The sequence below is a fragment of the Prionailurus viverrinus genome, chromosome D1, assembly GCF_022837055.1.
Source record: "Prionailurus viverrinus isolate Anna chromosome D1, UM_Priviv_1.0, whole genome shotgun sequence".
Lineage (NCBI taxonomy): Eukaryota > Metazoa > Chordata > Mammalia > Carnivora > Felidae > Prionailurus > Prionailurus viverrinus.
The window spans coordinates 8,851,289-8,878,065 of record NC_062570.1 but is presented as its reverse complement, the minus strand read 5'-3'; the positions used below and the strand labels follow the sequence as shown (position 1 = coordinate 8,878,065).

Genomic DNA, 26,777 nt, shown 5'->3' with positions numbered 1-26,777 from the left:
AGACATTCATGGGAAAACTAGGAAAATTTCATGAAGTCTATAGTTTTTTAGTTATTGCACCAACATTACTTTCTGGGTTTTGATTATTACACCATAGTTCTGTAAACTGTTAACAGTAGAAGAAGCTGAGTGAAGACTGTATCGGAAAGTTCTGTACCGTTTTTGCAACCTTTCTGTACATCTAAGGTATGTGCAAATACAAAGTTAAAAAAAAAAAAAAAACTAAGTCAAAACTAACTACTCCTCTGTGGTAGGACATTTAACATCTGTAACCTGGTACCTTTCAACTCCACTTGCTACTCCCAGCTTTGCGTCACACAGGTCATCCGTAAGGTAATGAGGCAAGAAACTTTGGGGTAAAGGGTTAATTAAATGTACAAAAGACAGAAACAGTGTCACTCATTCTTTATAAAAGAGAATGTAACACTAATACATCCTGAATTTTAATATTTATCTTAGTATGCTAGACATTAAAATTCTGCAAAAAAAAAAAAATTGAAACCTATTGAATGGTTTCATTTACGAATTTTAACGAATGTTTCATACTCACCAAAGCCATCAATATCTAGGTTATTCTCAACCACAACATCTAGTAGAGAGTCACCGACTTTCCCTTTGGCTGTCAATGTCTCCCCATCACGGTTTACAAAGTGGACTGTTATTTTATCTTCTGAGCTGGAAAAGGAAGTAGTCCTTTATTATTTTTAGTAATTTTAAAAGATACTTTAAAGGAATTGTTTTAGGAACTTGTCAAAAACATGGGGGGGGGGGTGTATGTGAATGCATGCATGCAAATATGCTTTTTATAGTATTCTTTCCTTTCTACAGTTTAGAGAAGGCATCACAAATCAGAGGCATGTCTATCTACCCACTTACCAGAACGGAAGCTCTACCGCCCTACAGGAAAGGGCAACTATATTACTGTCAAGGCCACCCATTGTGTCCCCCCAGGGGTTACAGCCATAGGTTGAGTCCTGTGACAACACGTAGAAACCATCCTTAGTCATGAAGTCCATTTTACTCTCACACAGCTCCCTAAAAAGCGTCATCTGCATCCCTAGAAGACGACACCGTGAGATCATTCTGCTATCAGTAGGGTAACAGCTGTGCGGGTGTCTGAGAGGCAGCAGTCTGTTTTCAGAGCATTTACACATCTCATTTTGGTCCACATCATGTACTCAAAACTCAAAGAGGCTATGATAGGTTTTTGTTTGTTTGAATCCATGGGAAGACAAATATGCCTCCTTGCGTGTTTTATTATAGGATATTATATTACCCAATAGAGTCAGCGGACTTGAATTTCTTTCCCTTCTCATAAACATCACTCCAAAATCTGGGAAAAGAAATGATATTAACAACGAGATGCCTGTCATCCACCATTGGTCATTTAAATTTTGACCTCACATTTGAAAAGATGTACTTTAGCTTCATTAGTTGCAATTTTCACTACTGCCAATAGAGGGTAATAATCCATCAAAGAAAACTTTAATGTAGGTAAAACTAGAATTATATAATTTCAGAGCTGTAAATATATTGCAAATTATCAGGTCAAATTATTTTAGAAATGAGGCAACTAAAGCCCCTGTCAGATAATGGCCTCCTTGATAATTCAATGCTGCAAAAAGGAGAATTCTATGAATTAAAAAGTATCGCGCGTGTGTGTGTGTGTATGTGAGAGAGAGAGAGAGAGAGAGAGAGAGAGAGAGAATGGCTCTCCAGAAGGGCCTGTGCTCTCCAACTTCTTTTCAAAGCAAAAAACAAAAAAACAAAAACAAAAACAAAAAAACTTTAGAAGCTCACAGCACTGAAACGTCTTTTACATCAAACTCCTCTTCCATAAAATCAGGGTAACATTTATGTTCTAGTTTTGATTATGTACGCAAAATACCTAGAGCTCAAAAAACACTGATTAATAACTTTTATTTAAAACTTCAGTCATTTTTAAATTTTTTTTAATGTTTGTTTATTTTTGAGAAACAGAAAGACAGAGCCTGACATGGGGCTTGAACCCACCAACCTAAGCGGAAGCTGATGCTTAACCAACTTACCCACCCAGGCGCCCCAGCTTCAGTCCTTTTGTTGCTAAGAAGCAACTGCTATGAATTAGAGGTGTACAGTCCCAGAAAAAAATTCTGCACAGTAAGAGAAATAATAGGTTTGTCAAAGGAGCAGAGAGGAAGCAGAAATGAGAGAGGAAAGGTAATCCTGCAGTTGAAAGCGTATGGAATGTGAGAATCAGAAGATGTAGATTCTAGCTCTGGGTCTGACATACACACATTAGATGACCAGGGGAAGCCACTGCCTTATGGGTAAGATGGGAACTGTGACTTCACCAAGCTGGTGAAGGAGAATCAAAGGTACATTAGTGGAAACACTTTGTTTCTTAAAGCATTACACACATGTACTTTACCCAAATAACTTTATCCATTTGCTATTAATAATTGGTATTGCTGGGTTTTAGGTTTCCCCCCCCAATTCCAGGAACTAGCAACAAGCTTTTAGCTGTTCCCAAGGAGAAGATTTCACGCACTGAGAAATAAACACAATCCTTCTAAATCTTCTACCAACATCAATTCATCAGCGCAAACAACTATTTTCTTCACTTGTTACCTTTTACTACTGCCATTTCTTCTGCTCAACCACAGCCGATATTTTAACAAAGCTGTCTGGGGTTGCGGTGGTACAGTTCCTAACAGACTTCTCATAGGGAGGGAAGTTATTATAGCTGCTGATGCCTACCTTTTCACCATATAGGGAGGGTGGCCTGAGGCCGTTGGTCCAAGAAAAGGGTCTGGCCTATTCTGGGGCTCCCTACTTCCATAGCCTCCTTAACTCTTCCTAATGACCCTGTGGGCTAAAGAACTGTCAACCCTCATGGTGCTCAAGGAAACAAACTAAAACTGCTTGACTTCTGTTCCTAGTTTGCCAGCTACTTAATATATTTTTATTTCCCACCTCACCTACCTCCCAGGATTTTCTTAAGCGTGAAATGCAGCAATTGTTGTGAAAGCCCTTTGAAGCCTCAATCACTACAAAATAGGAAGTATTATGTTGGAGTATTTTGGAGCAAAAGCCTTTTTTCTCGCCCCCCAACTCTCAATTACTGATAACTTAGCCATACAGTTTCTAGGCTGTTCTGTCCCGTGCAACTCTGTGCACTAACAGAGATGTTGTACACCTGCAATGTCCAATAGAGTAGCCACTGGCCACACGTGGCTGTTGAGTACTTGAAATGCAGCCAGCACAACTGGGATACCGACTCTTTTAAAAGTATTTAACTGATGTTATCTTAAACTTAAATGTGGTTGGTTGTAACCATAGTGGAAAACACAAGTCTGAGAGAGAAAGAGGTGAAAGATCTAGTTGTTAGTTCCAACGTGTGTGATACAAAGCACAAGGCCATCAACTGAAACTGTGCCAATGAGGAGGAAAGCAGGATTAGGAGGGAATAGAACAGATGTGCTTCCTTTTAAGACAACCTGATATATCCAAGTTCAGGCTTGATAAATGCAGGGGAGATAACTGCCATTTACAAAAGCATTCACGTTCCCTTGAAATACTAGGTTCGTGAATAAGTTCAATATATGTTGCCCCAATGTATACACAGTTTTTTTTTTTTTTTCCAAGAAAGCATCCATTGTACAAAAACATCCATGTAGAGAGGTAGAGGCAGGGAGTGTCAAAGAAACAGGGACAAATGAATCCAGCTTGCCTTCTCCGTTATCTCCCTCACACTTCATGCAACAAAAATTTATTGAGCATGCGCTACATAATAGTATTAATGGGGAAAAGATAATTAAGTCTTAGACCCCATTCTCAGGGACCTTATCAAGAAGAAACTAGAAAAGGCAGCATACAAATCCAAAACTGTCTCCCTCCAGTTCTTGCTTCCCACTACATGACAGCAAGGAGTCAGAGAACTGTCCAGAGATCTGCATTACGTAAGGCTCCACCGCACTCTGAAATTAGGAGCAAATTTTATTCCCATTATATCTAAAGGGATCGTGTCTTTGAAAAACAAATATACCCAAGAATACAAATCTTCAAAATATTTTGGGGAAACATTTTTTTACATCACTTTCAACGTTTAATACAAAACACAACACTGTGGGCCTTAGCAGCTGCTGCCAACAGGTGGCATCTACTGAGCCCTCACCATTTGCCAGACACAACACCACCCCTATTATCTGTACTATCGTATTCTTCAAATAACCCTGTGAGGCCTATGCTTGACTTATGCTCCATTTATAAATGGGGAAACTGAGGTTTATAGTGATGGAGGAAGTGAGGCATTAAGTGCCCAAGCCTAGTTTAAAACCCGGCCTTGCCAGTGCGAGGCAAGGAGTTTTAGCCCCGCATCAGCTACAAGAGAGCATACAGGCAATAAGGGGATAGAGTGTGTGTATCCTAAACAGGCATTCCCAGCCAAAGAACTGGAGACGGAACGTCCTAAAAGAGCAGGAGAAAGGCCCAGAACCAAAGTGCTGGCCGGGACATCAACGGAGAGCGTTTTATGAAGGTCAGTGCAGGCTCCGGGCAAAGCAAAGGTCAGCGCCGAGCCAAAGCACTGCAGAATCGACGGTGGCAGAGCGCGCGGCTTCCGGAGGGCCCCGGGCGGAAGGGAGAGCGGGGTCCAGGGGGCCCCGGGTCCCCGTTTCCCGCAGGCGTCCGGGCTGGGAAAGGAAACCGCGGCGTGAATGGAGGCAGACAGGGCCCCGAGGAGCGCCACGGCCCAGGCGGGGCGAGAGGCGAGCGACCCCGGACAGCGGCCTGGCCGCAGGCGTCCAGGAAGGGGCAGGGAAACCAGCATCCGCACGGCGCCGGGGACCCCCGCCCGCATGCGCACGCCGGCCCGCGTCTCACCTGCTCCGCGCCGGCGCCGACACGCTCAGCGTCCGGGGCGCCACAGCGCCGCCGCCCCGGCCCGGCCCCCCGAGCCCCGCGAGGCAGCCGGCTCCCGCGCGGGGTCTGGCGTGGAGCAGCCAACGATAGGCCGCGCCGCCCAGGGCCACGGAGGCGGCGCGCAGGAGCCGGGCGCCCCCCGCGGCGGCCATGGCCGGCGGTCGGGTAACTACCGGAAGCGACGCTGAGGCCGCACGGCAGCGGCCGCGAGAGGCTCGGCGATCGCGGGCTAGCCTAGACGCCCGGGAGCCGCGGGGAGGAGCACGGCGATCGCGGTCCGGGCGAGGGCCTGCTCCGAGCTGCGGCCGCGGGCTGCGCTTCTTCCCGGTGACCTATAAACCCTGCGGTTCCCCAAGTGCGGCCCGCCCTCCCACCCCGCCCGTTCCCACTCCTCCCGGGCGGGTGTGGCCTTTAGGGGGCGGGGCCGGGCGCTGGGTCTGCACCCAAGGACCGCCTTTGTCTTCACCTGGCTGCTCGGTCCCCAGTGTCAGGACGGGGAATTTTAAAGAATAGCCGAAAGTTCGACTGCAAGATGCGGTCAAACACCCCCAGGTAACTAAACCGCTTTCTCCTGTTCCGCACTTCCTTTCTCCTCCTCCCTCTTAAAATAAAAAGCAACGCGGGGAGATTGTCATCCTGGAGTTCCAAATAGGCTGAAAGGGAATTCTGGGCATTGTCAGACAAGGGCAGTAGGAGATTTCAGTGCCAACCAACGTGATACACAGAGGAACAACTTTGACTATGACGTTATAAATAATCGCAGTGATCAAGAAACTAGGGGCTCCTGGGGAAAGCACGTGTAATAATCCACAGCAAGCACACGCGCGTCCAGTACATGAAATCCAAGAGTTTGGAAACTTTTGGATGAACTGAGATTTTACTAAAGACTTCTACGAAAATGAAGACAGATAAATTAAAAAATACACGTTCTCAAGATGAATACGTTGCCGCGGAAAGAGCATGGGGCTTTGAGGTCATAAATAGCAATGTTCAAATCCAAGGTTTGCCACTCTTGAACTCTCTGAGACCTTGGATAAATTATACTCCCCAAGGATCAGAGTGTAACACTTTAACACTGATAAGATGTTCCGCTGTCCAGGGCCATTCTGAGGGTTACAGAAAAATACGCACAGCGGTACAGTGCGTCACAAGCTTTGACCCCCTTCCCTAAGGCCACCTTTCAAAAAAGGTCAATATTTCAAAAAAGGTGGATATTGTAGCTATGTTAAATGCGATAAAAGATATTTTAAGGAATATTCAGAACAAGAAAGGCTAGACCTGACCAGAGTTTCTCTAGACAACCTTTGGGGGGTATTAAACCCGGAGGCAGGGAGACAGCAGTCGTGTGGCTCCCAAATTGCTTAAATTTTCCCATAAAAAAGACTTCTAGGCTGTAAAGGACACGACAAGCCCTGACAATCGGAAAGAGAAGGTTGTAAAAAAAAAAAAAAAAAGTTAATTGTCTTTTTTTATAAGATCAAATCTTCAAAGTTCGATTAATTAATTGTAGGAAGGAAACAGGGATGGCTTGGGAGTGCACACATTCCCTCTCAGCAAATCTAGCTTCTACTGGGTTTTAGCACTTCCGGCTTTCTGCTTTGTGGGGTAGTTGTTCATCTTAGTAGACCCCATACTAGCAGCTCCAGGGCTTTGAGCACATCAAGTGTTGAGTAAATAGTCGTGAATAAGTTAATGTTGTCCTGTAACTTCCTTTAGTAACCATGACAGTTCATGAAGCCTGTAGGTGAAAATGAAAGATGGAAAAAACATGTTTTCCAGATCTTCAAAGATGGATCAGAGTTGATTGCAAAGGTTACAAATATCAATTCAGCAGTATTCCATATGGGATTTGTAAACATGTGGGCCCTAATACATGTACAAAGTAATACAGAATTAGGAAGAGCTTTTGCTTATGTATTTCTTTTCTTCTAAAGCTCCCACCCCTCCATCCTTCACTTATGTTGAAATCCATCCATATTTGGGAGCTCTTTTCAAATCCTTTCCCTTAAAGTGATGCCTACTTATCCCAACAGATCATCCCTCCCACTGCTGAATGCCTGACACCTTTGTCCTTTCTTGTAAAACTTGTACCTCTTCAAATAGAATAATGTTCACAAGAATGCTTTCTAAACTGAAAAGTGTCATAACAATTCAGATTTAGTGTTTCTTGAGCACCTACTCTTGAGCTTCATGGCACTGTGGGTTCCATCACACATACTTTACATAGCTTTTGTAGATGGAAGCTTCCAAGATAAGGATGCAGTCTTACTCGTCTTCATGTTCCCAGCACCTGGCGTAGGGCCTGGCACGATGCAGCCATTTTATAACGTCTCTTAAGAATTGTATCAGGACAGCCTGGGGGGCTCAGTTGGTTAAGCTTCCGACCCTTGGTTTCAGCTCAGATCATGATCTCAGGGTTTATGGGTTCGAGCCCCACATGGGGCTCCGTGCTGGCAGTGTGCAGCCTGCTTGGGATTCTCTCTCCTTCTCTCTCTGCCCCTCCCCTACATGCTCCCTCTCTCTCAAATAAATAAATTAAAAAATTGTGTTAGGAGCTTCCACAATTTTTATCTCATTTCATTATCACAGCAGCTCTGTCTTTAATCCATAAATGTCTTTAATCCATAAATATTTATTGACGTAAGCAGTATGTAAATCGCCATGCTGGTGCTAGAGAGACAGCAGTGAGCAAAATAGCCCTTGCCCGCTTACTTTGCACGTGAGGAAAGTGAGGCGTAGGATGGTTGTGCCTTCCTTAGACTCACACTGCTGGTGACCTATAGATCCAGACTGTAAATCTGGGTCTTCCTGGTCCCAAGTCCAGGGTATGAACATAAGAAATGATATTTTTATTATTTTTCTTATATTTTATTATATATTTACATATGTCATCCATGTAAACTTTTTATGTATTTTTTCGGTGCCAATAAGCTTTTTATATTATTAATGCGTATTTTATGTGTCATGTTTTCCAACTCTACATTCAGTAATAAATGCTAAAGATTCTACACAGCCTGTGTAATTTAGGGATAGGGTCAGAAATCATCTAAATTTTGTTGGGGTTTTTTGTTTGTTTGTTTTTAGAAATTAAGTATTTTAAAAGGAGTACAAAATTAGACCTAAGTATGTTTCATCTCAAGAAATTACTCACTCCACCCCGACCTGATTTATTTTTTAATTTTAAGTGTAATCTTTTTTAACTAGGCTTCACGCCCAGTGCAGAGCCCAAAATGGGGCTTGAACTCACAACCCTGAGGTCAAGTCCTGAGCTGAGATCCAGAGTCAGACACTTAACCTACTAAGCCTCCCAGGTGCCCCCCCCCACCCAGGTGATTTATTAATATGGCTAATATTGGTGTGTTTCCTAAATTTTAAGGTATAATTGATATTTAAGGAAGTTGCCATCTGTCTCTTTTTTTTTTTAAGTTAATTTAAGTAATCTCTGCATTCAACATGGAGCTCAAACTCACAACCCTGAGATCAAGAGTCACACACTCTTCTGACTGAGCCAGCCAGGCGCCCCTAAATTAATGGTTTTGTCTTAATTGATCTTCCTGCCTGTGGTCTTATCAGAATTGCTCTGAGACATCCTCCATACTGCCAGTAGGCTGATACTATTAAAATACTGACATGATGGAAAAAACCCTTGCATGACATTTCATCATCATTTATTAATAGAATAAAACAAACCGTTCAGCTGGACGCACAATAGCCCTCAAGCTCTGCCCTCCCCTGCCCATCAGTCCTGCATCGTGTCTTTCTCCTTTGCAGGGTATGTTGGCCGCCTGCTGCTGGCTCACTTCTAGCTGGCCTCCGGCACTCCTTTCAGTCCTTGGAGGAACCGCACTTTGACCCAGGCAACTGTTGGGAACCCTGTACACCGTAAATCCTTCTGCCACAGCTTACACTTAACTTGTTATATGCAAATGAGAGCTTGGATCAAGTAACTTGCAGTTTCAGGTCCCAGTTCTTGTTAAGATTACTTTTTATGTTCTTTTAAACTTTTTAATATGCCCCCCAAATGTTAACAGCTTGTTGTCTTTTTTTGTCGTGTTAGTCACTCCTGATGAACAATTTGCTTGGGGTTGCAAAATGCGGGTGTTCTAATTTTATCATTCCTTCTTCATTGATCATCTAGACTACTTCTATAAAGGCAGACTTGGGGTGTCTGGGGGGCTCAGTCAGTTAAACATCCGACTCTTGATTTCAGCTCAGGTCACGATCTCGCAGTCATGGGATTGAGCCCTGTGTCGGACTCTGCACTGATAGTGCGGAGCCTGCTTGGGATTCTCTCTCTCTCTCTCTCTCTCTCTCTCTCCCTCTCTCTTTTTCTCTCTCTCGCTCAAAATAAGTAAATATTTAAAAGAAAAAAAGTCAGACTTGTCCTCAACTTCTGTTCAGATCTCCCCAAAGAGAACCGGTATGGAAAAGGCAGGATAAATACTTGATAGTTTATCTGCTATAGTTGCAGGTTTATTCACGTTCTCTCTTTATTCAAAAGCTACTCTGAAAAGTTATAATTTTCTAACAAATAGTACATTTCACCTAAATTTTCCAAATCTATTGGCATAAGTTTCTTCCCAGTATTTACTTATCTTTTTAAAAAAAAATCTCTGCTAGATCTATAACTAATATTGCATTTCATATTTCTCATATTATTTTCTGGATCTCCTTTCTTTTTTCTTTGAATAACCTTGGCAAAAGTTTGTTTTATTGGTCTTTTCAGATAACAGCTTTGGACAGTGATCTTCTGTGCTTTATCTTTGTTTTCTAATCTTACTCATTTACCTTTATAATTTCTTTCTTTCTTTCTGGGTTCTTGGGATTTATTACTTTGTTCTTTTTCTAACTTCTTGATGTAGATACTTAGTTCATTAGTTTTCAGTCTCGTGGGTTTTTTTTTTGTTTTTTGTTTTTTTTAATTTTTTTTTTTTCAACGTTTATTTATTTTTGGGACAGAGAGAGACAGAGCATGAACGGGGGAGGGGCAGAGAGAGAGGGAGACACAGAATCGGAAACAGCCTCCAGGCTCTGAGCCATCAGCCCAGAGCCCGACACGGGGCTCGAACTCACCAACAGCGAGATCGTGACCTGGCTGAAGTCGGACGCTTAACCGACTGCGCCACCCAGGCGCCCCATTCAGTCTCGTTTTTAAAGTAAGTATTTAATTTCTCAAAGTACTTAAATTTCCTCTAAGTAGTGTGTTTAGCTGTGTCACGAGTTTGAAATGTGGTATTTTCTGTATTGTTCAGTTAATTTTTAATGTCTCTTTATTTTTGAGAGAGACAGAGAACAAGCAGGGGAGGGGCAGAGAGAGAGAGGGAGACAGAATCCCAAGCAGGCTCTGTGCCATCAGCATAGAGCCCAGCACGATGCAGGGCTTGAGCCCGCAAACTGTGAGATCATGACCTGAGCCAAAATCAAGAGTCAGACGCTTAACCAACTGAGTCATCCAGGTGCCCCTGTATTGTTCAGTTTAAATATTATCAGATTTCGGGGCGCCTGGGTGGCGCAGTCGGTTAAGTGTCCGACTTCAGCCAGGTCACGATCTTGCGGTCTGTGGGTTCGAGCCCCGCGTCGGGCTCTGGGCTGATGGCTCAGAGCCTGGAGCCTGTTTCTGATTCTGTGTCTCCCTCTCTCTCTGCCCTTCCCCCGTTCATGCTCTGTCTCTCTCTGTCCCAAAAATAAATAAACGTTGAAAAAAAAATATTATCAGATTTCCACTCTGTTTATCCTCTGATGGTGAGCCATTTGGAAGTGTTTTAAATGTCTAAATATTCAAAGGTTAGAAGTTAGTAACATTGCAGAAGCAAAGATCAGTGAACCTGTAAACACAGCAATAGAAAGTTTCCAGAGTGACATCCACAGTGAAAAAAGTCTAGAAAAATGTAAGAACATAGCATCATTGGCCTATGAACAATATCACATGGTCTAACATACTGCTATTTGGAGTTTCAGAAGGAAGGAAAATGAGACTGAAATGAAGTCATTTTTAAACCAACAAAAAGTAATAGACCTGTTGCTCTCAGATTCACTGAAAGAACTTACAAAGACTGTGTCTACAGTAGGCAGCTTCTGACATGGCTCCCAGTGATCCCCACCTGCTGGATTCACACCTAAGTGTAATCTCCTCCTCTTGAGGGCAGGCTGGACCTAGTGATTTGTTCCTAAAAATTGAAAACCGAAAAAGGGCAATGGGGTGTCACTTCTGCATTATGGTATAAAAGACTGCGAACTCTGTCTTTCTGGCTTTCTTCCTCTGTTGCCCTCCTGGCTTATATTCTGTGATGAAGAATCTGCCAGGTCAGAGAGGCTCAAATCGCAAAGAACCAAGAACAGCCAGCAAGGAACTGAGACGTTAGTCCACTTATCCACTCGCGAATAACAATCCTGTCAACAACCATCTCAGTGAGCTGGGAAGCAGAGACTTCCTTAGTCGAGCCTGGGGGGACGACCACATCTCCAGCTGACCCCTGACTGTGGCCCAGGAGAGACCCTGAAGCAGCGGGCCCAGTGATGCCACACCGTCGAGAAACAGATAATAAATGTTGTTTCAGTTCATTATGCTTCGGAACCATTTGTTAGGCAGTGATAGATAGCCAATATAATGTTCTTCAAGAATAGTGAAATTGAACCCAAAAAGAAGGGATAAGAGGCAAAAAGAAATGATTCAGCAAAATATTAGCAACCATATGGGTAAATCTAAATAAAAACTGATTGTAAAACAGTAATAACAACTATGATCTCATGAGAAGATAAAAATAAAAGCAAAAGAGAATTCCATGACTGAGCCGATACATCATATAAAACAGGAAATTAGTAATCAGGGTGAAAGTGTTATTGAGAAGATCCTCTCTCCCTTTCTTCTTTTTGGTAACAGAGTATCTTGAACTTTAGCGGAGCACATGGCTTTCCAGCTAGAGACCACATTTCGCAGCTTCTTTTGCAGGTGAGTATGTCCCTGTAACAGCTCTTGCCAAAGCCACGCAAGTGCAACCAGATAACCCTTTTTAAAGGAAGCTATTTGTTTTCCTTTCTATTTTCCTTTCCCAGTTTCCTAGAAAATGTAAACAACCAGGGTGATCACGTGAGATGCAAAAATGGAAGGTAAAGATTGAAGATGACAGACTGTCAGAGCCTGTATGACATCACGTAGCAGAGCCACCTAGCAGTGTCCCCAGCCCACGGCTGCAGTGTTCCATGAGGGACAAGTTAAAATTGATGCTACTTAAGGTACATATTTTAAAGACTTTGTTACCACAGCTTAGCCTCTGTCTTGACAAATATATAATTTAAGCTCCGAAAGAATAAAAGAAGGGAAAAAAACATTTAAAAGCACATATTTTAAAAGAATAAAGTGGGGCGCCTGGGTGGCGCAGTCGGTTAAGCGTCCGACTTCAGCCAGGTCACGAACTCGCGGTCCGGGAGTTCGAGCCCCGCGTCGGGCTCTGGGCTGATGGCTCAGAGCCCGGAGCCAGTTTCCGATTCTGTGTCTCCCTCTCTCTCTGCCCCTCCCCCGTTCATGCTCTGTCTCTCTCTGTCCCAAAAATAAATAAACATTGAAAAAAAAAATAAAAAAAAAAATAAAAGAATAAAGTGAAATCTTGAAAATAAGTCCCAATATATCAAAAGTAAATGGATTAAATATACCAATGAAAAGGCAGACTTTGTTTTTTAAAAATTTTTTTTAATGTTTGTTTATTTTTGAGAGAAAAAGAGACAGAACACGAGTGGGTAAGGGGCAGAGAGAGAGGAAGCCACAGAATCGGAAGTAGACTCTAGGCTCTGAGCTGTCAGCACAGAGCCCAGTGCGGGGCTCGAACTCACAAACTGCAAGATCTTGGCCTGAGCTGAAGTCGGACACTTAACCGACTGAGCCACCGAGGCGCCCCATTTAAAATGCAAAAATTCTGACTCTGCCACGTTTAGATGAGGTATATCAAAATTGTAAAAGGTATAAAAGGATGGAAAAATACAAGGTAAGTACCTTGGTGTATTGCTGTCCAATTAAGGGGACTTTATTTAAATCCAATTAAATGGGCCAGGAAAAAAATGCATTTTAAAGGATAAACAGGGTCACTAAAAAAATGTTAAGCATTAAATTAATTTGGAATATCTAGCAACTCTAAACTTATAAGTATCTAAGAACATAGCATATATGTACGTTATGTATTATATATAAAACAATTTCATGGGAAAATGGGCAAATAATGCAATCACATTGGGAGATTGTTAGCATACTTTTGGAAATTAATGCATCAAACATTCAGTAAGACTCTAGTAAATTTGACAGGTGTAGTAACCTGTACTTAGTTGAATAATCTAAATTTCCAATTAAGTACAGAGGGAACACTGATAAAAATTGACAGTGTACTGAGTGATAAAGTATCAGTAAGTCTTAACAATTTTTTACAGAGAACACCTTGTAATTGAAAATAAAAATAAGGATTAGTTACTTTGTTCTAAAATTTAAGTACTTCACAAGGTAAATTGAAGCTTTCTAAACGGATTTATGTTTATGTTAACTACCCCTTGGAGATGTTTTTAGAATTCTGATATTTCAGTGTTGGCATATTTTGCTTTCAGGACCATACTGTGGTAGCATACATTAATAGCTCTTGATTCGCACTGTCATTATCAAAATCCACAAAGACATAAGATTTCAAAGACAGTCAAAATGAGGTGTATATGTCATCCTAAAGAGGGTAGGGGGTCTAGAACTTCAAAGGTAATGAAAGCAATTCACAGGAAGATGAAAAAGACTAAATATTTGGTGAACATGTTTTTCTGCCCTCTTCAGAAACAGTGGGATTTTGATCAAGGAGGCCTTGCTGGGCTTCTGCCCGTCTACTATACCTACTTCCTAGTGTGATGTAGGTATCTGGTGCTGACTCTCCTCCTGGAGCAGGTCCTGTGTCTAAATTCTTTGAGGCAGTAAGAGGGAAGGTCACAGTTTCTTCCTGAGTCTTTTTGGGAAGAAGGCTTGAGATAATCTGGATGTCAGAATGGCACATTTTGGCGTGAGCTGCCCTTAGTTCCTACCCAGGCCAGACCAGCATGAAAAACAACAGTAAAAAAAAACTCGAGTTAATGGTGTTGTGCGACAGCTTAAGACCGGTCTCCAGGAGGGTGGCAGTTGGTTTCTTTGGATTAAGAATGAGTAACTAGAGAGCAGTTGCCAAATTTCCTTGGACTTAGTTGACACCAAGCTTTGGGTTACAAAAGATGTTTTTCTGTTCTAATGTTAGTTGTTACTTACAGGAGTTTCTGAATACTATTCTGTTGCATAGCCTCAGATTGGAGGTCTGCTTTGAAGAATCTAGTTTTATCAAAACTTAACTTAATTTTGACCAGCGTTTCAACTTCCCAACTCTTTTTGATTCTTTTTTTTTTTTTTATCTTTATTTATTTTGAGAGAGAGAGAGAGAGAGAGAGAGCAGGCATAAGCAGGGGAGGAGCAGAGGGAGAGGGAGACAGAGACTCCCAAGCAGGCTCCACGCTGCCAGCCCTGTGTGTACAGCTGTATAATATGAATTGATATGTGTATAGTGTTATTTATTTGCATCACTGTCTGTATTAGCAAAATACTGATAATGTGCTTCAGGGGCGCCTGGGTGGCTCAGCCCGTTGAGCACCCGATTCAACTCAGGTCATGATCTCATAGTTTGTGGGTTTGAGCCCCCTGTCAGGCTCATGCTGACAGCTCAGATTCTGGAGTCTGATTTGGGTTCTGTGTCTCCCTCTCTCTCTGCTGCTCCCTACTCGTGCTCTGTCTCCTCTCAAAAATAAATAAACATTAAAAAAAAAAAAACTTTTAAATGCCCTCAAAGTGTCCTTCATCTGGAGGTTAAATGAACTCTGGTACTACCCTGCAATGGAATAATGCGCAGCTGAAAAATAAAGTAAATGAGGTTCTTTGTGTACTGACACATGGTGACTTATAAGATATATTATTAACTGAAAAATTGAAGTGAATATAATGTATCATCTTTGGTGTAAGAAAGAGGAGAAAATAAGTATTTATAATCATATGGCTTGAACTTGTGTAGTAAGCCCTGAAAGGATAAATGAAAAAGAAATAGAACGGTAGGGTAGGGTAGACAGGTGCAGGGCAGGGAGCGAGGCTCCCCAGTGTGTACGTCGTGATAGGGCTTTAACTTTTGGACAGTGCAGATGCGTTACCTATTCAAAACAAAACAAAGTAAGGAAAGCTTTGGAAAGAAACAATATTCCTCTTTCCACTGTTTATAGGTTTTTGGGTTTTTGTTTTTGTTTTTGTTTTTTTTGAGCATGTTATACTTTTTGATAATCTTGTACGGGAACTCAAGGTATTTAGAAGCCAGAACAAGAGAGGAAAATGCAGCACAGTCTCCTGTGAGAAAAAAACTTAGAGCCAGCATATGAGAGAAAGCTGGATCCAGGAGAGCATAAAATGGCAAAACAGCGTAACTGTCTACACAAAAAGACCTAAATGATACTGAAACCTTTGTGTACATTGAGAAACTTAGGCCCCACATGTTAAGTGACTTGCCACCATCACTCAGCTTATTTGTGGAGAAATCAGGACGAGATTCCCAGGACCCCTAATAAACAATCTCCATGTTTGTGTCTGTATTTGTGACTATATTGTGTCTATATGTCTCTGTTCATTAGTCATACCCCGTTACTACACTGGCTGCACGGGCCCTGTGCCTCAGCATCTTTTCTCTGCCGTTCCCTCTGCCTGAAATGCTTTTCCCCCCGGAAAGCTACATGCCTCACTCCCTCACTTTCTTTACATGTCTTTTCAAATGTCACTTTTTTTAGTGAGGCCTTTGCAAATCGTAAAATAGCAACTGCCTACCCCCTATTCTCTGTCTCCTCTTCCATGCTTCCTATGTTGTGCAGCATTTATCAGCCGTCTCACACACTTTATACTTATTTATTTATGGTCTCTCTCCGTATCCACCCTTCCCCCACCTCCTGGCATACACTCTTCAGGAGGGTAACAACTTTAATGTACCCCCGATAAGAGTATAGTAAATCCTCTTATTTAGATAAATCAGTGTTGGGGCACCTGGGTGGCTCAGTCAGTTAAGCGTCCGACTTAACTCAGGTCATGATCTTGAGGTTCATGAGTTCGAGCCCCGCATCATGCTCTGTGCTGGAGCCTGCTTCGAATTCTGTGTGTCCCTCTCTCTCTGACTCAGTCTCTCTCTCTCTCTCTCTCTCTCTCTCTCTCAAAAAAAAAAAAAATTAAGAGTAGCTTTGTCTTTTAAAAAAATAAAATAAAAATAAATAAATGTTTTGCCCCATAGTAAGCATTTAATAAACATTAGTTTAAAGAGTTAATGAACTGAAACTACCCCTGAGCTTGAGAGTAGAAATGAAGTGAAACAGTCAGAAAAGCAATTCCAAGTGTTCGAAATAATGTGGACAACCTGGTGGGCCAGGTTTCTCTAGGATAAAGAGGCCAAAAGGACTGGAAAGCTGCATAAGCCTTGTGTTAGACCAGGTCAGCCCCTGGGACTCTCATAGTGGTAACAGTTATCAGTGGAAGGTCTTCCAGAAAGGCGACTTTTGCAAACTGAAAATAGTTAATTGAGGACCAGTGAAAATCCTTAAACAACAAAAATTCAACTTAGTAGGTTGAAAGATAAAATTGGCTTTATCAAACTATTCATGAAAGGGGCAGCAGCCCATGTAGCAAATTGAAAGGTGCTCCTTTGAGCTGCAGAAAAGGAAAGGTTTTTAAAGCAGAAAGGGAGCAAAAAAGAGGAAATTATTACCAAAGAAGGCATTGTTTCAGGCAAGGTCACCCTCCTAAGGAGAGCAGGAGGGTCTATCCGTAAATTTCCTAGTACTAACCTAGAAATTCACGTTGACCAGTCCCAGGCTACACGCCTGGGGGTTGAAAGTGCAGGCAGGTTAGGCCAAGTAAGTCTTGGCTTATTCGCATGGAACTCTTGGCATAAGTGACTCTTTTTTAAGCTTTTATTTTTAAGTAATCTCTACACCCAGTGTGGGGCTTGAACTCATGACCCTGAGATCAAGAGTCACATGCTCTACCAATTGAGCCATCCAGGCGCCCCGGAGTGACTCCACTTTAGAAGGTGGTTTTTCATTTAAACAAAACAAATGGAAGGCTCTGGCTTCTGTAAGCCCACAGTAGCCAAAGTAATTAATTACTGTTATGAGACACTGAAACTTTCCTGCAAGAAAGAAAATGTGCTCAGAAGGAATGATCAAAATCCCTTTAAACTCCTTCTATCCAGACATAGAGCTTGGCAGAGTGAAAATTAAGTCTAAAGTTAAGGGAAAGTGTATTCAGTCTCCACTTAATTTGAAGATTGCAAACAAAGCCATAATGGAGAAATTTAGGTAGCACTGGTCGTTTTCATTCAATAGATGGAGCCAGAGTAGAAAAGAAACAGTCTGGCATATTGTGAAACTGCACAAAGAGGGATTCAAAACTGGGAATCCACTGTGGATTCCAGCCCCTAAGAGTCCATTAGGCGTCTACCCAACCCACCCAGGGCTTTTGCCAGTTGCCAGTCGGTTGCGGGTGGGGGGCTGGAGTGAGGGGGGGGCTCTCGCTAAGCCAGTGATCTAATTGCCTCTGCCTTAAACTGCTCTTGGCTCCGCTTGGCTCATTCTCTTCCTCAGGCTGCAGTGAAGCCTTCCTCTGCTTTGCTAGCAGAGAGATCCTTCCTACTATTCCCGGCCCCACATCCTATTTAGTTACTCAGGGGCTAATCAGCATTTGTAATTACATTTTATGTATATGTTAATTATCTGCTCCCCCCTCCCCCGCCCCAGAATGTAAGCTCCATAAAGGCACGTTGCCCACAGCATGCTCAGCACCCAACAGACAGTTCAGTTCGGAGCGCAGCGAATGTTCAGTAAATATTTGTTGAATGTATGAATTGGCATTCTGGATTGTTTGGATTGCTGGGCACTATACCAAGGCTTTTACATGCGTTTTTCTCTGTCTCTCATGAGATAAACATGGACTGTGGAAAAGCTGAAGCTTAAAGAGGCTGTATAATTTGTCCAAGGTCACATAGCAAAGCTGAGAATTAAAACCAAGTCTTTCTGATTCTAAAATCTCTGCTGTCAGCTCACAGAACTTTCATAAACAAGCAAGTAGTAGTGTATTACGGTAAAGTTTTCACAAGAAAGCCAAGGGGAACAAGTAGGAGATGCCAGAAAATTGGCTGTGGCACTCAGTTTTGTCACTGCTCCCAACATTTGCTCGTGTGCCAGCCATTCTGTATAGTTCAAAATTAAATATGCTTTCTGGTCCTGGATTCAGATTTCAAAGGAGAAGACCCAAGATCTCTTCACACCTCCTCCTCTTTTTTTGTCCACCGCTCATGCGTCCTTCCGACTGTCACTCTCTGGGCACACTCAAAGGCAAAACATTAGACCGTGTTACTGTGTCACTGCAAGAAGGCAGATCTGGTGCCGGGCAAGTGTAAGACAATCCTACTGAGACAAAGAGGGACGCTTAGAAGGTATGAAAAGTAACAAAAGACAACACACAAGCGTCGAGAGGGCCCGTAAAGAGAGATCTAGGATCCAGACATGAACGTGTATGTGAATGGGAGACAAGGCATTCAGGAGTGGAAGGGAGCAAGACCAAGCAATCAGGACCCACGTGTAAAAGACATTAAGTGTGAAATCGAGAAGCAGCTCATTACATTAGATTAGTGCTTAGAGGGAAATGTGACTCAAATTCTGTCATTCTCTTTTCATAATAGAAATGTCACAATTAAGACTAAAAGAAACGAGGGAATACAAATAAAAGACCCAGCTTGAAATCCCAAGTTTTCAGAAAGAATATCCTGTCTGTATCCCCTAGCGCTCCTGCAAAACATGACTCAAACCCACAAGGTCCAGAAAGGAGCTAAATTGCAATGCTTTCACCTGAAACAATCTCCCTGGCGTACTCTAAATTTTCGTTAAGTGAAAAGAAGGTTGCGACAGAAAATTCTATGCACAGCCTGCACTGAAGCCCCTGGAAAGCCATTGGCAAACTGCCTCAGGGCGTATCAGAAATGGGGTATAAATGCGACATCTTGTACTTGTTCCTGTTCAGGTTGAGGACCAGCCAGACCTGCGGCCCCTGGGAAGTATGACCGGAGACCTAGCCTGCTTGGTCTTCTCCTCACCGCATGCACTGCAGGGACAGGTTCGCAGGCCCCAAAGTGTGTTGTTCCCTGCAGGCTGGGAAGTGAGAGGGAAGGTGAGGGTGTCCTTCCTTACACGCACCTGTCCCACTGCTACGTGTCTGTCACGTAATGTCAGTGCCTAGACAATTCCATCCCGCTGCCCGAGGCTGGGGTGTTCTCATCAGACGAGAAGTGATTCTAGGAAGGGCCTTTCTGTTCTCCATGCATACTCTCCAGAATCCAAAGTGAGCAAAGGCGGTTTCTTTGAGATTAAATCTATTTACTTCTTTAAAAAAAAAAAAATGTTTTTTAACGTTTATTTATTTTTGAGACAGAGAGAGACAGAGCATGAATGGGGGAAGGTCAGAGAGAGGGAGACACAGAATCTGAAACAGGCTCCAGGCTCTGAGCTGTCAGCACAGAGCCTGACGCGGGGCTCGAACTCATGGACCGTGAGATCATGACCTGAGCCGAAGTCGGCCGCCCAACAGACTGAGCCACCCAGGCGGCCCTATTTACTTCTTTTTAAAAATAGTTTTGTATTTACCACAGGACAATAAAACGTGTTCTAATTTTTTTTCTCTTAAGAGGAAGTCACCTTTGTTTCCTCTCTATGGGGGAAATACAGATACTTAACAACTAGTGTTTCAGAAAATGGGGAAGCTCCATTACTAAAAATTCCAACTGGATCAAAGATTTAAATGTGTAAAAGGAAATCTAAAGGTACTAGAAGAAAACATAGAAAGGACTCCCATGAAACATGGTACATTGACCATATGCCTTTATCTTCTCTCCTTGTGGTGGGCAACATGATGGCTCCCAGGGTCTGTCCACATCGTAATCCCCAGAACCTATGAATGTTACCTGATTGGACAGAGACTTTGCAGATGTGATTAAGTTAAGCCCCTTGAAATATGGACATTATCCTGGATTATCTGAGGGGGCCCTAAAAGTAATAACTAGTATCTTTTTGGAGAAACAGAGGGAAGAGATGTGATCACAGAGGCAGAGATTGGAGGGATGTGGCCACAAGACAAGGAAGCTGGAGGAAGCCAGGAAAAGATTTTCTCGTAGAGCCTATGTCTCTACGGGAGTATGGCCCTGCCGATGTCTTCATTTCAGCCCAGGGAAAGTGATTGCAGGTTTCTGGCCTCCGGAAATGTGAGAGAAGAAATTTCTTTGGTTTTAAGCCACCAAGTTTGTGGTAATTTGTCATAGCAGCCCCAGGAAATTAGCATACTTCTAGATCCATCCAAACTCCACTAGAATAAGCTACAGGTGAGAAAATGATACGGCTCATAAAGATAAGGAGAATAGCAGAAAAGGACTTCAGTAAGTGTTTGGAAGATGGAAAAGAATGAACGAGTGAAGGAGTGAATCAATGAATGAATGAGAGGAGACTATCAGAGTTGGGAACAATGCAGGCTGAACCCCCTGGAAAGGAAGATGTGATCAAGGCAGAAGACACTTCTCCCAGAGAGGTCAGACTCAGGGTCTGCAAGCACCAACCACGCAGGCACAGGGGTGAGGAGCAGGACATTAGAGATAGTGGAAGTAGGAACACGAGCCTTGGTTCCCTTGCCCCACTCCCTTCTCTGATACTGGTTGCCAGGAGCCAGGTATATCCCTGTTTCCCACCTCGCTCACCCCAGTCCAGTCCCTTGATCCACCATCACATAAGCTGACACAGATGTTCTATTCCCGTTCCTTGTGTTGGAGAGAACTGTTGCTTCCTGGATGCGAGGGGGTAGGAGATGCTGTGCAGGGCTGGGCACGGTCTTCTCCTTGTCCACTCTGCCCCGTGGAAAGAAGACAAGCTTTCTGGTGGCTACCACACTCTCCAAGGCACATCATTGTAAACTTTCAGTAAACTGGGAATAAGGAGAAGACCAGGGCTTCCAGAATGAAAAACCAGGCCACATGAGATGCTAAGGATCAGCAATCTGACTGGCATCAGACTTTTCAACAATAGTTCAAAATACTGGAAGATGATAGAGCAACACCTCAAAACTCTGAGATAAAATATCACTGAAAAAGTTTGTATCCAACCAAACTTCTAACAAGTGTAAGGGGAAAATAAGGGTATTTTCAGACATGCAAAGTCTCAAATTATTTGCTAACCATGTATCATCTAGGTGGAAGCTCCCAAAGGGTGCAATTCCATCGTAATGTGGGGTGAACAAGAGAGGCAACATGGGATCCAGAAAAAAAAACTAGAGGATGTACCCAGGAGAGTGGCAGAGGGGAAATCCTAGGATGATGGGTATTTATCACACCTCCGGAGAACAGGGGTCTGTGTTAAGTGCCAAAGGGAGACATCTAAGGAGAGGAATTTAGAACTGACAGGTTATTTCAGGTGTTGAGAATGTAGGGGGATATTATTACTAAGAGTTTTCTAAGTCTGTTGGATCGTTTGTGGGGAAGAAGGGTGATAATCTGTAGAAAAGGAAGCAGTTTGGCCACGGCTATGGGGGTTCGCAATTACTAATGACAGGAAGCAGGAAGTTATGCAAGAAGAAGATACAAGTATATATACTGCTTGGTTCAGCATGAATAATATTTGAGTTTTATATAAACACTGATTTTTGACTAAACTAGAGATTTTGATATCACTGTATTGGGAAAAGGCAGGGAGTGAAGTGGGGAAAGTTAGAGTTGGATAAGAAATCAAAAGCCTCAACAATTTCCTTTCTGGGATTGTAAATATATGTTTTTAAATAATCTCTTCACCTAACATGGGGCTGGAACTCACAATCCCAAGATCAGGAATCACATGTTCTACCAACTGAGCCATCCAGGCACCCCTCAATCTAGGTATTTTGATACATGTACAAAGAAGGTCACCATATCATTAAACAAAAGATAGCAAAAACAGAGACAACTTGCATACCTGTCTTTGGAACTGGTTGAATAGATCACGGTTAAATGGGGTATCATGCAAGCATTAAAAAAAAAAAACAAAACAGTCATCCCAGTATATGCCAACACGAACTACTTCCAGATAGTGAATACAAAAAAAGCCCACACAAACAAAATCAAGTTGGAGAATAGTGGGTCCAATATACAGTATCACTATTTAGGAGGAAAATAAATATACATATGCAAACATGCACAAACATTGAGTCTGTGTATGTACAATCTCTGGAAGGATACACAAGAAACAATTCTATGGACAGAAACTAGTCAGGTGGGCAGGGATAGATAAGAGCCCTACTTTTCACTACATACCATTTTGTTACTTAAAATTTTATGCTAGCAAATATATTACCTAGTCAAATGTTGGAGGTTTTTTTACATAATTTTTTTTCAGGAATAGATTTCAGTGATTCATCACTTACATACAACACCCAGTGCTCGTCCCAACAAGTGCCCTCCTTAATGCCCATCTCCCATTTAGCCCATCCCCCCACCCAATATCCCTCCAGCAATCCTCAGTTTGTTCTTTGTATTTAAAAGTCTCTTATGGTTTGTCTCCCTCTCTGTTTTTATCTTCATTTTCCTTCCCTTCCCTATGTTCATCTGTTTTGCATCTTAAATTCCACATATGAGTGAAGTCATATGATATTTGTCTTTCTCTGGCTGACTTATTTCGCCTGGCATAATACACTCTAGTTCTGTCCACATTGTTGCAAATGGCAAGATTTCATTATTTTTGATCACCAAATAATACTCCATTGTATATACATACCACATCCTTTATCCATTCATCAGTCAATGGACATTTGGGCTCTTTCCATACTTTGGCTGTTGTCGATAATGCTGCTATAAACACTGGGGTGCATGTGCCCCTTCAAAACAGCACACCTGTATCCCTTGGATAAATACCTAGTAGTGCAATTGCTGGGTCATAGGGTTATCCTATTTTTGATTTTTTGAGGAACCTCCATACCATTCTCCAGAGTGGCTGCGCCAGTTTGCATTCCCACCAGCAGTGCAAAAAGGTTCCTCTTTTCTCTGCATCCTTGCCAACATCTGTTGTTGCTTGAGTTTTTAATTTTAGCCATTCTGAAATGATATTGTGGTTTTTATTTGTATTTCTCTGGTGATGAGTGATGTTGAGCATCTTTTCATGTATCTGTTAGCCATCTGGATGTCTTCTTTGGAAAAGTATCTTTGCATGTCTTTTCCCATTTCTTCACCGGATTGTTTGTTTTTTGGGTGTTGAGTTTGATAAGTTTTTTTATAGATTTTGGATACTAACAAATGACATGTGGTATGTCATTTGCAAATATCTTCTCCCATTCCGTCAGTGGCTTTTTAGTTTTGTTGATTATTTCCTTCACTGTGCAGAAGCTTTTTATCTTGATGAGGTTCCAATAATTCATTTTTGCTTTTGTTTCCCTTGCCTCCAGAGATGTGTCAAGAAGTTGCTGCGGCCGAGGTCAGAGAGATTGTGGCCTGTTTTCTCCTTTAGGATTTTGATGGCTTCCTGTCTTACGTTTAGGTCTTTCATCCATTTTGAGTTTATTTTTGTGAGTGGTGTAAGAAAGTGGCCCAGGTTCATTTTTCTGTACGTTGCTGTCCAGTGTTCCCAGCACCATTTGCTGAAGAGCCTGTCTTTTTTCCATTGGATATTCTTTCCAGCTTTCTCAAAGCTTAGTTGACCATACGTTTGTGGGTCCATTTCCAGGTTCTCTATTCTGTTCCACGGATCTTTGTGTCTGTTTTTGTGCCATTACCATACTGTCTTGATGATTACAGCTTTGTAGTATAGCTTGAAGTCTGGGACTGTGATGCTTCCTGCTTTGGTTTTCTTTTTCAAGATCGCTTTGGCTATTTGTGGCCTTTTGTGGTTCCAATCACATTCTAGGATTGTTTTTTCTAGCTCTGTGAAGAATGCTGGTGTTATTTTGATAAGAATTGCCAAATGCTTTCTTAAAGGGAGGGGGAAAAATACCTGGCAAGAGGAAAGAAACTTTAAAAAAACAAAACGAAACAAAATTAGTCCCCTTTGTATCTCAGCTTAACTCCTCAGACATCATCTTCAAATGTCATTTCATTACTTTTAGCATTTTTCCTTTAGGTGGCAGCATCCACATTTTGGGAGTACAGTCCATCTACCTACCGAGCCTTGAGGATCATTTAGCAATAGTGTTTGGAGGTCCTATTTTTCCTTTTCATAAGAAAAAACTTCATAAAATGTTTATTATATTTATAAAATGTATGACTTGGAAACGTTCCTGAGTATTGTATCTGAAAAGAAAATAGAAATGAAAAGCAGGTTACCAGTTTGAGGGGATGTACAACAGACTGGGAAGATAATTCACCAAAATGTTGACAGTGATTTATCTCTGGGTAATAGAGCAGGAAATAGGTGAATTTTTTTTTCTTTTTGTGCCTTTCCAAATTTCCTACAATGAGCACGGTATTTTTAAAAACATTGTTTATCTTTCTGTCCATGCCTTGCCATCAGCCTCCTTGGGCCCTTGGAGAACTGAAGAGAGTTATCTGGTACCCAAATATTTCCAGTGTCAGAAAGCTCTGATTTTTTAACTGTGGAATGAAAATAATGACAGAAACTTGAAACGTATAATAGGACTAATTGAAGGAGAGATTGAGGGGTAAAGGATCTTTTTAATACTCCCCATGCCCAGAAGTCGACTTACTGTGAAGCTAGTAAAGCTTATGCTTGAGGGCCTCCCCCTCCCTTACACTGATCCCTTTCAAAATATTGTATCCCATTTGAATTCATGATTTTGGATGACAAGGCCGATAAATTATCCTGCGGCAGAATCTACCAAACCCAGATCCACCATTGCCAAAGCACACCGAAATGGTCTCTGACAAGTTTGTCCCTGTCCTTGTATGAGGCAGGTTAGTTCTAACTATGCCTTGAGCAGGTGGGGGTGGGGGGGAATGCCTGTAAACTCCCCATTGAACTGGGAGGCCAAGCCTCATACACTCTGTACGCTTGTTGCCTACCTAGCCCATGTCTGGCACATTTCAGGTAATCAGAAACCATTTGTAGCCCTGTTAAATGGCAGTGAATTTTCATGGAGAAGTAAAAGTTCCTAATTCATGGAGTAGTTGACAAGTAGTATTTGTAGAGCTGTTGCTCGTGGCTCACAGAGAGGGTGCTCCTCCTGTCTTAAATAAACAGCGCCACAGAGAGGACACCTCATCCCCAGAGGAGCCCTTGGGACTGGTGAGCAGATCCCGCCAGGTGAGTCATCACCTGGTACAGCTTAGCAAGAGACTCTGGCTCCCCTCTTTGAAAAGCTGCATCTCGGGGCATTTGGGTGGCTCAGTTGGCTGGGCGATCGACTCCAGCTCAGGTCATGATCTCAAGGTTTGTGAGTTCGAGCCCCGCATCGGGCTCTGTGCTGACAGCTCGGAGCCTGGAGCCAGCTTCTGATTCTGTGTCTCCCTCTCTCTCTGCCCCTCCCCCACTCATGCTCTGTCTCTCCCTGTCTCAGAAATAAATAAACATTAAAAAAAATTAGAAAAGCTGCATCAGCATACTTGGGATACAAAGAAAAAAACAAATCTGGTGTGTGACATAAATCTCTCAAACACAAGAGTGCAAACTGACATGGGATACCAAATGAGAAGAATGAACAGAAAAAGCTGCTGCCATATGACCCAGCACCTGCCCTCTGGGTACACACCCAAAGGGAATGAAAGCAGGGACTTGGGCAGAACGTACACCGTGTTCATAGCAGCATTTTTCATAATAGCCTAAAAGTGGGAGTAGCCAGTGTTCATCAACAGATAAACAGATAAGCAAAACGTGGTCTCTACCTATGATGGAAAAGGAATGAAATTCACACATGCTACATTGAACGTTGAGGACATTTTACTAAGTGAAATAAGCCTGTCACAAAAGGACAAATATTGTGGGATTCCCTTTCTGTGGAATATCCACAGCAATCAGAGGCACAGAGACAGAAAGCAGATGGTAGTTTCCAAGGATTAGGGGAGATGGGGAGTTGTTGTCTGATGGATACAGAGATTCAGTTCTGCAAGATGTGACTGTACTTACGCCACTGAACTGTACACTTAAAAATGGTAAATTTTATATTTATATTATTTTATTTATTTATATTTATTATTTATTTATATTATTTATATTATCTTATTTGTATTTTACTGCAATAAAAAAAGTGCCAAAAGACCAAGCAGATGGAACAAGGAAATAAATATTTTCCTATATTTTATCAGTATCTTCACAAGAAGGGATTGATGGTCTATTACAGAACTGTTCTGTAATGTAGATGTGAATTATTTGTGAATGTTAACTACGAACCTCTAACGACACCCTTACTATGTGTTCGGAACCGTGCTAAGGGAATTAACACATTCTCTTAACTCTCAAAATCAGCCTGTGTAGTTGTAGGTACTATTATTATGGTCATTTTCAAATTCAGAAAGTAAGGCTTAGAAAGTTTTAAGTCATTTGCCCATAGGGCAGAGTTAGGGCACTGTGGAGCCCAGATTTGGCCATGTTGCTCATTTCAGAGTTTGGGTTCAGTTTTGGGGGGTTTTAGTGCATTTTTTCTTTTTCTTTTATTTTAGAAGTGGGGAGAGAGAGAGAGAGAGAGAGAGAGAGAGAATCTTAAACAGGCTCCACACTTAGCACCGAGCCCAAAATCAAGAGTTGGATTCTAAACCAACTGAGCCACCTAGACACCCCTTAATAAAAACTTTTTGTTGTTCGTAAGTTAAACACTTGTTTACGGAATTTCTTAGGAAAGGAATTGGAATCAGGAGAATGCAAATGAC

The 26,777-nt window shown here is 42.3% G+C and overlaps 1 protein-coding gene and 1 long non-coding RNA gene across 2 annotated transcripts in view; one reads left to right on the top strand and one right to left on the bottom strand.

Moving 5' to 3' along the window:
* The window catches only part of FDX1 (ferredoxin 1), a 37,064-nt gene extending 31,793 nt beyond the window's left edge, over window positions 1-5,271 (bottom strand). The window contains exons 1-2 of the mRNA XM_047878522.1: window positions 4,864-5,271; window positions 551-675 (exon numbers count right to left, since the gene is read on the bottom strand). Coding sequence (XP_047734478.1) covers window positions 551-675; window positions 4,864-5,054 — 316 coding nt within the window. The 5' untranslated portion in view covers window positions 5,055-5,271. The remainder of the gene's footprint in view (window positions 1-550; window positions 676-4,863) is intronic.
* Window positions 5,272-5,368: 97 nt separating this feature from the next.
* On the top strand, window positions 5,369-18,971 carry LOC125176721 (uncharacterized). The gene is made up of 4 exons (XR_007156365.1): window positions 5,369-5,454; window positions 11,783-11,851; window positions 11,956-12,135; window positions 18,197-18,971. It is a non-coding gene; the product is annotated as an uncharacterized LOC125176721 (long non-coding RNA).
* The last annotated feature ends 7,806 nt before the right edge of the window (window positions 18,972-26,777 follow it).